The sequence below is a fragment of the Pinus tabuliformis genome, chromosome 4_1, assembly GCF_031772625.1.
Source record: "Pinus tabuliformis cultivar Carrire ecotype Pingquan chromosome 4_1, CPIR1, whole genome shotgun sequence".
Taxonomy (NCBI): domain Eukaryota; kingdom Viridiplantae; phylum Streptophyta; class Pinopsida; order Pinales; family Pinaceae; genus Pinus; species Pinus tabuliformis.
In genome coordinates this window covers 152,004,714-152,020,150 of record NC_142303.1, presented here as the reverse complement: position 1 = coordinate 152,020,150, position 15,437 = coordinate 152,004,714, and the positions used below count along the sequence as shown (strand labels likewise).

The window sequence follows — 15,437 nt, the reverse complement described above, 5'->3', positions numbered from 1 at the left end:
TTCTTGGTCTTTGATGTGCAGGTAACAGGTCTATGGTCCAAAGAGATTGTTGGTGTTCTCATGACCTCCCTGTTCGAGTACGTTCATGCACTCTACCAAGAGATCATGACCCAGTTGGAACCAAATGTTACCCAACACCTGTGGGTGACACCCATTGGAGAAATTTTTCTCCTAAATTGTCGTCAGCCAACAACCAATAGCCCTTTGCAGCCCCCAGATAGGTCGATGTGCCACCATATCTGCCACCTGAGCCATCCATTATGCACCCTCGCCCATCTGTCATGATCATAGTTTTAAAAACCGGCCGCTTGAACCGAAAACCAGTCGAACCAGCTGGCTCATTGGGTGACTAGGTCAAACCGACCAAAAAACCCAGTTCATGGGTCCATTTCGCCTAAATTTCAAAAATGGCACTGGTTGGTTCGTTGCCAAGGCCGTGGCAAACCCACACGACATGGTTTAGGAAGGCTAGGGAGAAGGCCATCCAAGATGAAATTTCAAGGAAGAGGGAATTATTAGAAGCCATGAAAGAGAGTGGGTATGGTGATTATGAGATTCAAGACTCCTCTTCTATCCCTTCCACCAATGACCCCTTTCACTATGTTCCTCCTGCTCTTGGCCAACAATCTAAAGGAACAAAGAGAACAAACACATCTAGAGTTATTTCTCATCCTCTGCCACCATTGCCTCTGCTAATCCCACTTCCTCTTAGCCAAGTCATCAACCCACTTTGGATCAACATTGGAAAAAACAATGCAAAGAAACTTCTCCATGTGCTGCACATTGCATAGAGCTCATGCTTAACGACATAGGCAATGTGGAGTGGGTAAAAAACATTGTAGAGCATGCCAAGTGCATTACAAAATACATTTACAACCACTCATGGGTATTGAGCCTAATGAGGAAAAACATTGGGGGGAAAGAACTTGCTAGGCCTGAAATTACGAGATGTGCAACTCACTTCCTCACATTGCAATGTCTCAATTCTCAACTGAAAAAACATGCAGAAAATGTTTTCTTCTGATGATTGGACTGAATCTCGATGGGCTCGTAGACAGGATGGCAAAGACACCAAAAAGAAAGTTTTGGACAATTACTTTTGGAAAAGGTCTACAGAGCTTGTGAAAATTACCGAGCCCCTTGTTAAGGTGCTAAGGATGGTGGATGGGGAAAAATTTGCCATGGGCTACATTTATGAGGCTATGGATCAAGCAAAGGAGCAGATACAGGCAGCTTACAAGGATAGGTTAGCTAAATATGGTCGTATATGGGAGACCATTGATAACAAATGGAACAATCAACTCCATCGTCCTATACATGCAACTGGGTATTTTTGAACCCAAAGTATCATTAGAAAGCTCAGCAAGGAGATCTGCAAGATGGGGAGTTTAGAGCTGGATTGATTGATTGCTTGGAGCGCATGGTCCCTATCCATGCAGACCAGTTGGAAATACATAAACAACTTACTCTTTTCAGTATGGTAGCTGGTACCTTTGGAAAAAGCTTGGCAAAGATGGCAAGAGATGTGGTAACAGTGAGCCATCACCCCATTGTTGCCACTTGGTCTAGTGATAGCCTTGTAGGGTTCTCCAAGGCCTGCTAGATTTTGCAGTAACAAGGCCCATATGGAAACTCCAATTGTGCATTTCCTATATTTAATTTCTCCCTTCACAAGAAAAATAGTTAGGGTTTTGGCAATGGATACCCTAGCCATTCCCCCATACTCCATCAAAGTCTTTCCATGAAATTTAGCCCTAGAAGAATCTATTAAACCTTTGTAGGAAAAGGCAGTAATCCTTGGTGTGTTGATCATCCATAAAAAATAAAAATTAATGTCATCTTCTTTCTCCCATTTGTAGACATCTAGGGATAGCCACTAGGGATTTTAGGGCATATTTATGCATAAAAGTGAATTTTTGATGGATGGTTGTGGCTTATAATTTAGGAATTGCATCTATAAAACATATAAAGGCAAAATCTAGCATAATGCATGGTTGATCCATCCTATTTAGGGTTGATGTCACACTCTTTTGTTGTTTATGCATACCTAACAGCCATAAAAATCAATTTCCTAACCCTAATCCTAGTGTCTATTGGAAGGTCTTTCTTCCTTTGTTGTTGATTATCCTTAGAAGGTCTTTTCATTGGCTACCATATGACAATGCACACCTTATTATTGCATATCAATCAAACCCTAACTTATAGCAACCATATCTCTGGTCTAGGTATAAAGTATATGAACCTCGGTATAGAACATCTAAACCTCTCTAGGCTTCGACAAGACTCTATCTAATATTTTAGACCTCTTATACATCACCTCGATCCATAGCATTAGAATATCCTTTAGGCAGTCTAGGGAATCCTTCCTTGTGGTTAAATACCACTAAAGAGCAAGAGAAAGGTTGTTGAGGTGACAGTGGCAATCATTTCTCTTGTTGCCATAAGGTATGGCCCAGTCGAGTGAAGCTTTGCACCATGCCTACTAGATTTTGCAGTAACAGGGATAATGGCTCTATTACCCACTACTTGTGGGTTGTATGCATATGAGAATTTTTTTTCCTAGATGGTCCTCAACCGGCCGCCAACAGCCTCTTACAACCACTGGATAGCTCAATGTAACATTTTCTCCACCACCTGAGCTAACAATGTGGTCCCTCACCCATCTGTTATGAATGTATGTTTGAAGGTGGGCCTCCCGACCCCAAGGGTATAACTTTTCATTAGTTTAGTTGAGTAATTTTGTTTACGTTTCATGGACACATTTTGACATGGATTGGTGGGGGGATTCGGCAAAAAGATTGGGCGAGGTCTGTGCTCTTGTCTCCTCTGCCCGATTTGGTGTTTAGCCTTGTATCCTAGTCTCGTGGGATCTCCTTTACTAGCCACTAGCTTTAGGGTTGGAACTACATGAGAAATCTCGATTTTTGTTGTGTGGTACCGCTTGGCGACACCATATACATCGCCCCTTTCCGCTCATTTTAACCCCAATCATCATTTTTCCCATCTGGGTCCACATAGGGTTAGCCTCCCCCTCCCCTTGCCTACACCTTGGGTCGGGCCTGGAACGATGCCCCGAAGGTTGATGCAGCTAAAAAAAAGAAAAAGCGTAATTTGGCCACTCTCAACAGGAAATGTACCACAAAATGCAAAAGATGACCAAGACACACAAATTGAGCACATGCGAAAAAGACAAGCAAAAGCTCTACCCTGTATAGATGGCCATCACCCTAGTTCCTATGAGCCCTAGATGAGCCCCCTCCACATTGAGGAACCCATGATTGTCCCAACCTTTGGTGGGCAATGAAATGCCCCACCTTAAAAGGGGTGCCTGTTGCTATATACCACACATTATGCTCTCATCCCCTGGAGCCCCGAGCAATTACAAAGAAAAATCAATAAAAAGAAAAAAGCATATGAAGAAGGGTGGAAAAACCAAGGTTGGGGTAACTTATGTACCATGATTGCTCCCTCCTACACTCATAAACCCATGTGTGGGCTTCCTTCATTATAGCTACCCCTTTGTCCCATAGCATGTGGCCTAGATTCTTCCCTTGACCCCACTCCGTTCCATTATTATATCACTTGAAACCTTCCATTTGATGGATGTACCATGACATGTCACCCCCTTTAAATGCTAAAACCACCTAATAGGGTGTTTGGTTAACCCCCTTATTGAGCTTGGAGACACTTGTACATGCCAAAGCCCACTATGGAAAGGCATGCCACCATGAAGTGTCTCATTGATTCCATGATTTGTAAACTCTTTTACTTGATTATTCTAATGATTTGTTGTATTGGAGAGCAAGGGGACACATTAGACCTTATGCAGAATTGCAGGTGGGTTTCCATTTGGGGACTTGGTCTCCCTATACGGGGTCCTAGCCCTTCAGAGGGCCACATGGGAACTTGTAGGGTGAGCGTTGAGAACCATGGGCCTCCACCATAGTAAAGATTACTTCATGGATCCCCAACACCGATCATTGATTTCTCATTTTCTGCCTTTTGGATGAGGATGATGCACATGGTTCACTATGCCCAATCAGCTCCACACTTGCACCATACACTTGGGAAATGTTCCAGGGTCCAAAGAATGTCTCCCGCTACAGAGGGAGGGCTTATGTCGTCATCATAGCCCTTATAGATGGTCTACAGGCATTTTCGATACACTTAGAGATCCATGAGGATGTCCTTGTGCCCCCACACCCACTTGGGAGCACCATAGGCTAATGCTTGGAAAACAAGGGTCCAACCCTGTCCACTATGTTTGGAGTCCATTTTCACATCATGGCACCCCTTGGACTTCATTAGGCCTCCTCAAAGGCCCAAAGATTCACTATATTGATCACCCTGCCCCCTTGAGAGGCTTATTCTTATGTTATTGAGCTATCTCGGTGGGCTTGCCACCAAGGAGTGTTATTATAGCACATTATTTTAGTATTTGGGGCTTAATTAGGGCAAATTAGCTAAATTGAATTCATTAGAGATTGTATAAATATATGAGAGGTGATTCATACTTTGAGCATCACTTGGATTGGGTTATTATCTCTTGTGATATTTTCACTACACCTTTTGGAGGATGAGTTTGGATTGGATATCTCTCTCTTGTCTTGGAGCTTTTCTATTGGCATAATTTGATGATTGGATATACTCTTATATACATGTAAGTGCTATTTTCATGCTTATTCTTGTTATTTACTTTTGTCACATGAATGTTGTTGGGATTTTCGCTATACAAGTCTGAAATTTACTGTTTTTCTATACGAATTGGTGGAAATTGCAATTTTTTATAGTGTTGCATCATGTCATGGGCCATGTATGAATGGGTGAATGTTCTTAGAGATATTTTATGTTAAATACATCTCGAAAAGTCATCATTTATTGCAAATTGAAGTATAGAGACCTTGAAGCAGCTGCTCTCATTCCCTAATGCCATGCGAAGTTATTTGAAGACCTCTTTGATTGGGTGAACTCTTTCCAAACCATAAATTCTCCTTGACTCCATCTCTCCCAAAGGACAAGTGTTAAAATTGGCAACTAGGGCCAAACTCCATGTGGGTCATCTTATTTAAGACCGCTGATATTTTTCTTGGATCCCTCTCATCGAGAGGTGTAAGATTGATCTAAAGATCATCTGATTCCGATAAGTATTCATGGAGTTATGAATTTATTTGTGTTATAAGACAATTCGTCAAGGTTGGCTAGCAACTAAATAACACCCACATGTGCTCAACGTTTTAGTATAAAAGGAGATGACTTGAGAGTCATTTCACACACACTTTACTCTTGATTTCTCTCCATTTGTCTTGGGTTTTAGTGTGAGATAAATCTAGGAGGAAGATGCCCTAGACGATGTCCTAAAGAAGCCCTAGACGATGTCGTAAGGAAGCCCTAGCCGCAGTCCTAAGGAAGCCCTAGCCGCAGTCCATTGTGCAACACACAATATTCAGAAAGGAACTCGTTGAGGAGGATAACTTTTGAGTTAGGCCGCAACAAAGAAAGGAAATTCCAGCATGGATTTCAGGACTATCTTAAGGGCAAACAGGGGTCCAAAAGTGTTGGAAGGGCGCTGTGATATTCATTGGGATAGCAGCAATAGGATGGTGCTGCTAACACATTGGAACAGCAATAATAAGATTGGGACAGCAAACACATTGGGACAGCAAGCACAATTGGGACAGCAGCAATGACATGTGGCAACAAAGGCACAATTGGGACAGCAGCAATGACATGTGGCAGCAAAGGCACAATGGGACAGCAGCAAGGTACAGCAAGGCTACAATGGGACAGCAAGCAATCATAGGAGCAGCAGTCACTAACAGTGGGACAGCAGTGCTAGGAATGTGACAGCAAGGTGACACATGAAGTTTGAATGCATGATAGTGCAGCAAGATGCATGGGCAGCATGATAGCAATGATGGCATGGTACAACAATGTTACAATGACAGCATGATAGCAATGATGGCATGGTACAACAATGTCACTAACAGTGGGACAGCAGTGGCTAACATGGTGCTGCTATGGCACATGGGACAATTGTGGTATCTTGGTGTAACAATGCCACAGTGGGACAGCAGTGGCTAGCATGTTGCTGCTATGGCACATGGGACAGCTGTGGTAGCTTGGTGCAACAATGGCACATGGGACAGCAGTGGCAGCATAAGGTGCAACAGTATGATGTGTGCAGCATGGTTATGAGGTCCAGCATAGTGATGATAGGTGCAGCAGGGTGAGGTGCAGCACAATGATAGGAGTCACCTTGGAGAATCAGTTGAAGCAGCATGTCTTCAACTGAGTTCAGCTATCTCATGTATCATCTTCTTAGAGATAATCTATGCTCTTATTTAGATAAGTCAAAGTGTTGACTTTCGTTGTAAATGTTCTCTCTCTCTCTCTGCTGAACTATTGAAGAACATATAAGAAGAATTGATCAAGGGTTCCCCACATTGGGATTTGTCCCTAGCTAGCGCCACATCTTGTGTCCTCTTGTCTTGGCTTGTTTTCTGTGATCTATGTTTATGTTCTATCTGCAATTTACTTTAATGCTGATGTGATTGCTAATCTAGAAAAGATATTGAGCTAACTGTGAAAATTGAAATAAATTGCTCTAAGCATAGAACATACGTAAAATTAACAAGGCATTAATTCTCTGTAGGTGATCACTTTTAAAGCTTATTTCTCTGACCTCCCTTCCTTTTCTAGGCTTAGCCTCCATAGGTCGCCTAGGGCATCACTTTTCTCACGATTTAGCCATCAAAAGAATTTGATCTCTTGCGCACAACTGCGTTGGTGTGTCCTCTAGAAGCCCTCCAATTTTCATAAAATTCCGATGGTGGGATCTTGAGATATCTCAGGCCCTAACTCGAAGATCGATTCTTGCCCTTAGTTTTCCATTGGCTAGTAAACTCATTAGGATCATAGCATTAAATTATCAAAGGAATATTCTTTCTTTGATCCTCTTCCCTTCCCCAATTAGGTCAAGCCCATTCTTGGTAGATTAACTCCATACCCTTGACCTGATTGTGGGTCCACATGGCATTTATGGTCTCGCAACTTGTTGCTTCCAATTTCACAAAGATCGCATAAAAGCCAAGTCTCCACAAAGATTCCTATGTCTAGGAACCATCTTGGCATAGCATACTCTCATAACCTAGTCCTAAGGATCTTCTTGGCCCTTCCTAGAGAGCCCATCACCTTGCTTCCAAAGCAACCAAGCCATACAATTGAGTCTCTCTTGTGAATAGGCCTTGGTAATCACCTTTCATCATTTTCATCGACATATCCATTATCTTGATTCCTCTCATACCAGGACTCCTTCGATCGGTGAAAGTCCAAAAAGAGCAAGGAGCCTTAGTCGAGGTGACAATGGATTATCGCTCCATTGTTGCGCTCGACCTAGTAGTTGCTCTATAGGATCCCCTCCTAGGACCCCTGCTAGTTTGAGCAGTAACATTTTTGGCGCCATTGTCAGGGACACGAGATGTGTGTCTTGTTCCTCATACAACATTATTGACATATCATTTTGGCGACTACATTAAAAGAACAAAGCCCTAGTTCTTCAATGAACCTCAAAGTCAAAGCTTGTAGAGTGAAGCAAGCATTTATAAAGGCAATTTTAGTTCACCCTGGCGACTCCCATGATATCAATATATAAATATCAATGGCTTTTAAAAGGCTTCATGAGTGGTTTCCTGCCTTGGATATCACATGGGTTCCAGGATACCCAAATGGCCTGGATTGGAAGTTCATGCGAAATATGCCACAATTTGAGGGTGATCCATCCACAGCAATTGACCACATAGCAAAACTTATCAAGCATGCTTCCGAGGTTAATGTGGTTCATCTAGACAGCCTCATGGAGTTGTTTATTGCTTCTATTGAATACAAGCACCGAGGTTGGCTTGACTCGTGTGAGTCTAAAAGCATTTCATCTTTTATAGAGTTTATCAATATAGTCTTGAAGTATAAGGGACCGAAATCCCAATCTAATGAAGCTGCTTGTGAGAGCCTAGAGGCAGCCCTCCGAAGGGAAGGTCTCATCAGTCAAGATGAAGAGGATGGAGATAAATTTTAGGATCTAATTCATGAGCAGGAAGATGAGTCCTTGTTGAGTCCACAACATGGAAAGGATGATTTTGAGAACACGTGTTGAGAAGGATGAGTCTATGGAAAGTGAAATTGAGACTAACCTTACCTTTCTCAAGGATATTACTCCCGATGACTCTCCTTTTGAGAACCTTGAGGAAGGTGATCCCATTAGCCCCTTGGAAGATGACATTGGAGATTACTTCCACATTGAAAAGGAGAAATGGGAAATTGTTGGTCCTCAATTTGATTGTGCTCCCATTTATGATGTCGACAAGGAAGATGAGGTTGAGAGTGGTCTCCCCTTTCTCTCGGGCATTATTTCTGATGACATATCCATTGATACCCTTGAGAAGAAGGATCATTATTTTCCCTTACACGAAAAGGGTCAGTTGGAAGTAACTGATTCTCCTTTTTGGGAAGACCCTATCTATGATACTAATGATGATGGAATTGATAACGTTCTTGCTCCTACCTTCCTTCATTACGATTCTAGGAGTATATTCAAATCACGTGAGCCTCTAGAATTGGATTTTCAGGAAAAATATCCAATTGAATACAATACTTTGCCTTCACCACCTCCTTCCCTTCTTGTTCATCATTTTAAGTCATCCATAAGTGATTCCCTAACCCCTTGTCATATGATATCTAGTGACCATGAGCCCTTTCCCCCTTCTAGTATAGCGTCAAGAAAGAACCCCTCATTGAATATATTTTACCACCTCGGACACACCCTCACGATTATGATCACTCCATAACCATCCCTCTCCAATGTGACCGTCACATTGAGCAACCCACTTATCGCACTCTTTTCTTCCCTCGTCCTTCTTTCCCCTCCCATCATGACCTTGTGGCATCCACAAAGCATAATATTATGAACAATGATTGTGATAGGGAGTTCTTGAGAGTGATCATTCATTCCACCATTGTGTACTTAGAGGGAAAGCCCCGCACTTCTAGATTGACTTATTTTCCTTCACCTAGGGTTCCTCTTACCTCGCATGGGGATCATATTTTCCCACCTCCCACTCGCTTCATCCTCCTGGTGATTGTATCTGCATTCGCTTTGGGATTTGCTACATGAGTAATCATATAGGTCGGCGTATTTATATTGATTTGATGATATGTTGGTTGCACTGGCTTTATGATTACACTTAGTGTTAGCTTTGTACCATATGCATGTTAGGGTAAGATGCATTGCATAATGATTTCCTCATTAGAAATAATATCATATGATGTTTCCAAGGTAGACTAGTTGCATTTACAATAAACTTTATTTTTCTATTGATTTTATGGCCTAATACTAAGCATGGGTGATCATAAGACACCACAAAAAACATGTTGCCCCGTGTGCTTTGTCTTTGATAAGTGCAGGTAACAAGTATGTGGTACCAAGAGATTGTTGGTGTTCTCATGACCTCTCATTTGAGTAGCTTTGTGCGCCTTTCCAAGAGCTCGTGTCCCAATTGGAGCCAGATGTTACCCACTACCTATGGGTAGTATGCATAAGAGAAAAAAATTTCCTAGATGGTCCTCAGTCGGTAGCCAGCAACCCCTTGTAGCCACCATATAACTTGATGTGCCATTTTCTCCACCACCTGAGCCAGCCATGTGGTCCCTCGCCCATCTGTTATGAATATATGTTTGAAGGTGGGCCTCCCAACCCTAAAGGTATGAATTTTCATTAGTTTAGTTGAGTAATTTGTTTACATTTCATGGACAGTTTTAGTAATGGATTGGTGGGGGAATTCGGCAGAAAGAGTGGGCAGGTCTGTGCTCTTGTCTCCTCTGCCCGATTTGGCGTTTAGCCTTGTATCCTAGTCCCGTGGGATCTCTTTTACTGGCCACTAGCTTTAGGGTTGGCACTACATGAGAAATCTCGATTTTGGTTGCGTGATCCCGCTTCCCGACACCATACACATCGCCCCTTTCTACTCATTTTAACCCAATCATAATTTTTCTCGTCCGGGTCCATTGGGTCCACATAGGGTTAGCCTCCCCCTCCCCTTGCCCACACCTTGGGTCGGGCCTGGAATGATGCCCCAAAGGTTGATGCAGCTAAAAAGAAAAGAAAAGCATAATTTGGCCACTCTCAACAGGAAATGTACCACAAAATGCAAAAGATGGTCGAGACACACAAATTTAGCACTTGGGCAAAAGCCAAGCATAAGCTCTACCCCTTATATATGGCCATCACCTTGGTTCCTATGGGCCCTAGATGAGCCCCACTACATTGAGGAACCCATAACTGTCCCAACCTCTGGTGGGCAATGAAATGCCCCACCTTAAAAGGGGGTACCTGTTGCTATATACCACACATCATGCTCTCGTCCCCTGGAGCCCCAAGCAGTTACAAAGAAAAATCGATAAAAGGCAAAAGGCATATGAAGAAGGGTGGAAAAGAAAAGGCCAGGGTAACTTATGTACCACAATTGTTGGCCAACGTAACTTATGTACCACGATTTCTCCCTCCTACACTCATATACCCCAAGTATGGGCATCCCTCATTATAGCTACCCCTTTGTCCCATAGCATGTGGCCTAGATTCTTCCCTTGACCCCACTTCGTTCCATTCTTATATCACTTGACACCTTACATTTGATGGATGTACCATGGACATGTCACCCCCTTTAAACATTGAAACCACCTAATATGGTGTTTGGTTAACCCCCTTATTAAGCTTGGAGACACTTATACATGCCAAAGCCCACTATGGAAAGGCATGCCACCAAGAAGTGCCTCATTGATTCCATGATTTGTAAACTCTTTTACTTGATTATTCTAATGCTTTGTTGTATTGAAGGGCAAGGGGACGAATTGGATCTTATGCAGGGTTGCAGGTGGGTTTCTATTTGGGGGCTTGGTCTCCCTATACAGGGTCCTAGACCTCCAGAGGCCCACATGGGAACTTGTAGGGTGAGCGTTGAGAGCCATGGGCCTCCACCATAGTAAAGACTACTTCATGGATCTCCAGCACCGATCATTGATTGCTCATGTTCGACCTTTTGGATGAGGATGATGCATCTGGTTCACTATGCCCAACCGGCTCCACACTTGCACCATATACTTGGCAGATGTTCCAGGGTCTAAAGGATGTCTCCGCTACAAAGGGAGGGTTTATGTCATCATCCTAGCCCTTACAAATGGTCTACAAGCATTTTTGATCCACTTGGAGATCCATGAGGATGTCCTTGTGCCCCCACACCCAGTTGGGAGCACCACAAATTCTTGCTTGGAAAACAAGGGGCCAACCCCTTGTCCACTATGTTTGGAGTCCATTTTCACATCATAGCACACATTGGACTTCATTAGGCCTCATCAAAGGCCCAACGACTCACTATATTGATCATTCTTCCCTCTTGAGAGGCTTATTCTTATGTTATTGAGCTATCTTGGTGGCTTGTCACCAAGGAGTGTTATTATAGCACATTATTTTATTATTTGGGGCTTAATTAGGTCAAATTAGCTAAATCGAATTCATTAGAGATTGTATAAATAGATGATAGGTGATTCATTCTCTGATCGTCACTTGGATTGGGTTATCATCTCTTGTGATATTTTCGCTATACCTTTTGGAGGACGAGTTTGGATGATATGGATGAATTTTGATGTTTGGATATCTCTCTCTTGTCTTGGAGCTTCTCTATTGGCATAATTTGATGATTGGATATACTCTTTTATACATGTAAGTGTTATTTTCATGCTTATTCTTGTTATTTACTTTTGTCACATGAATGTTGTTGGGATTTTCGCTATACAAGTCTGAAATTTACTGTTTTTCTATACGAATTGGTGGAAATTTTGATCTTTTATAGTGTTGCATCATGTCATGGGCCATGTATGAATGTGTGAATGTTCCTAGAGATATTTTATGTTAAATACATCTCGAAAAGTCATCATTTATTGCAAATTGAAGTGTAAATACCTTGAAGCAGTTGTTCTCATGCCCTAATGCCATGCGAAGTTGTTTGAAGGCTTCCTTAATTGGGTGAACTCTTTCCAAACCATAAATTCTCCTTGACTCCATCTCTCCCAAAGGACAAGGCAGTAATCCTCCATAGGTGATCACTTTTAAAGCTTATTTCTCTCACCTCCCCTTCCTTTTCTAGGCTTAGCCTCCATAGGTCACCTAGGGCATCACTTTTCTCATGGTTTAGCCATCAAAAGAATTCGATCTCTTGCCCACAATGCGTTGGTGTGTCCTCTAGAAGCCCTCCAAATTTCACGAAATTCCGACGGTGGGATCTTGAGATATCTCAAGCCCTAGCTCAAAGATCGATTCTTGCCCTTGGTTTCCCATTGGCTAGTAACCTCATTAGGATCATAGAATTAAATTATCAAAAGAATATTCTTTCTTTGATCCTCTTCCCTTCCCTAATTAGGTCAAGCCCATTCTTGGTTGATCAACTCCATACCCTTGACCTAATTGTGGGTCCACTTGGCCTTTTGTGGTCCCACAACTTGTTGATTCCAATTTCACAAAGATCACATAAAGCAAAGTCTCCGCAAAGATCCGTGGGACTAGGAACCATCTTGGCAAAGCATCTCATAACCTATCCCTAAGGATCTTCTTGGCCCTTCCTAGAGAGCCCATCAGCTTGCTTCCAAAGCAAGCAAGCCATACAATTGAGTCTCTCTTGTGAATAGGCCTTGGGAATCACCTTTCATCATTTTCATCGACATATCCATTATCGTGATTCCTCTCATACCGACACTCCTCCCATCGATGAAAGTCTGTAAAGAGCAGGAAGCCTTAGTTGAGGTGAAAGTGGGCTATCGCTGCATTGTTTCCCTCGACCTAGTAGTTTCTCTATAGGATCCCCTCCTAGGACCCCTGCTAGTTTGAGTGGTAATATGCTCAACTGAGAAAAATACATTTACACCATACCCTAGATCTGATCTAGCAGATTAGGCCCTAGATTTGTCTTTGATATACTTGGTTGATCTGATCTCCAATGTTGTACCCCTGCGCCTTCCTCGGACCCAACACACTTGAGTATCTCACTTTTCATTTGAGAAAATCTCTCTCAATGGCTTGTGCCTCTATATGGTGTGTCTTTCTCCTTTCCTTAGCCTTTCTTTTATAACTTTAGATTGAGCTAAATCCCTAGCCTTAATCTCCAAAGTGATTGATGGTAGAGATTAGATCTCGCCTCACTTGAGATCGACGATTGAGATTGTTTTTCCTAATTTAGACTTAGGCTAAGTTACAATAACAACTTACTCATATTTGAGCAAGTGTCCTACGGAGACTTTGGGCTACTTCTGCACACCTAAACACTTAAGCCTTTGCAGAAGTACCTACCCAAGCTACAACTATCAACACTACCTAAAAGTTACATATCTACAGAGCATTGTATTACAAAATTCACATCATGGAAAAATATTTCACTATTTCATGTTTCATTTTTCATTGTAAACTAGCAATTTTCTCATGATATAATAGATATTAATCTCTTATATACGTGTCGTGGCAGCACTACCACTGGTTTCTTTCTCTCTATATGTTACTTTTAGCATTTTTTTAGGAGATGTGCTTGCACTCCCACATTGTAGTCATACTGACTGTACACTTCTTCAGTCTCATTGACCTACTTTTGTGGTCATCAGTTGGACATCAATGAATTTACTTGATGCAAAGTCTCCGGATTCAAGTTACTGCCAAAGCTAATATTTCCTCACAAAAACATAGAAAAGCTTTATAATCAGGAACACAATTATAAAAAAAAATTAATATCAGAGACCAAATACACTTGGTAATGGAAAATTTACAAGTGCCCATATTCAAACAATTTAACATGAGAGACTCCAGTACATTACAAGTTAAAGTCAAATCTCCCTTCTTTTATTATAATAATTTACTATGGTTGAATGGCCTACAAATCCTCTTGTATAATTCCATTCAATGATGCATCTATAGTCTCTATTTATTTTAAGCAGTACCTACCTGGTTTGTTTGACTTGCAGCACTACAGCGCCAGAAAGAGTCCCCTTGGATGGCCATTTCCATGTTTGTATCTGACTTAAGAGGCTCTGACTCAGGTATAAGTAAAGAAACGTCCTGCATTTTCTGCTCTTGGAGATTCTGTTTCCCTTGTTGCTGGTCTTTCTGCTGCCTCTGTAAATGCTGACTTTGTATTTGAAAATCATCCTCCACTGGTCTGGAAAGAGAACTTTCCATGGATTGCACCTCCACCTGCACCTGTGATGGAACATAAGCTTGCACTTCTTGATGATTTTGTACTTCAGTTAAAGCCAAATGCTGTGACTTTTGCAAATCAAGTAATTGCTGAATAACCGCATGCTTTTGTTTCGACTGTTGTTGCTGCTCTTCACATGTCTGCAAAACCATGACAAAGGAAATTCACATGGAAATCCAACTCTAACCATTTACATCTCGGGATTGCAGTTTCAGAATAAATGTAAATGTTGTCAGAATAAGGCTTATTTAAAACCAAACATTCCATATTATAGGACAAGAAATCTACTCATCAAGAATGCAAGAAGATTACAGTTAAAGAAAAAGACCAATGTAAAATTCGAAGAGTAAATTCTCAACCTATGTTGGCTGCATTATAGTGAATGTTGAAAATGTAGTTCTCTTTAAAGCCTAAATTTGAACTTTTCTGCGTGTGCCTAGGCCCTAATGAAAAGCATATTTATAGTGCAGATATTCACATACATTGCTTTTGAATTTTTAGAACAGACAACTGCAGGTAGCAAAACCTTTAGAAAATGGAAAAAGGAGAGTAAACTAACACAAATTGCATCCCAAATATACGTAGCCAAATATAGATCACGTATAAACAAGACTATACTCTGAAAATCACTCAAATTATCATTCATAAATAATCAACTTGATCTGATTGCCAGGCAATATGAACTCCATTGTAAAAGGTCAAATGCAAACATGAACTGGACCTGCATTAGGATAATAAGCATGAATATTCAACATATATCATACAATTGGTTCTAATAATGGACGAGTAGCTGCCACTTGATGTGCCACACGAATTCAAATATAGCAATTTCCCAAATCATTTTCAATTTCAACATAATAAGAGTTTGCAGAAAGTTGAAAGATGAAATCATGGATCAGTAACATATCCAATCTCACCACCAACGTTGTACCTCTTTGGCATGTTGAATGTGTATGTTTGAGCCATACTGTCACTTCAAATATTACACAACTCAATTTCGATAGTTGCTTGAAACACACAATATAGCAGTTTCCAAGACCGATCCTGATTTGATCACTTCCATTCTTCTAGAAAAAATGTGTTTATAATGTTACACAACCATTTTCTGAATGCATAACATACCCATTCTCATAGCCAAATATTTAATATATCACC

General features: G+C 41.4%; 1 protein-coding gene across 1 annotated transcript in view; it reads right to left on the bottom strand.

Moving 5' to 3' along the window:
• LOC149174642 (zinc finger protein CONSTANS-LIKE 9-like) overlaps positions 1-15,437 on the bottom strand; it is a 105,633-nt gene that overhangs the window by 59,124 nt on the left and 31,072 nt on the right. The window contains exon 2 of the mRNA XM_089419368.1: positions 14,030-14,422. Coding sequence (XP_089275494.1) covers positions 14,030-14,422 — 393 coding nt within the window. The remainder of the gene's footprint in view (positions 1-14,029; positions 14,423-15,437) is intronic.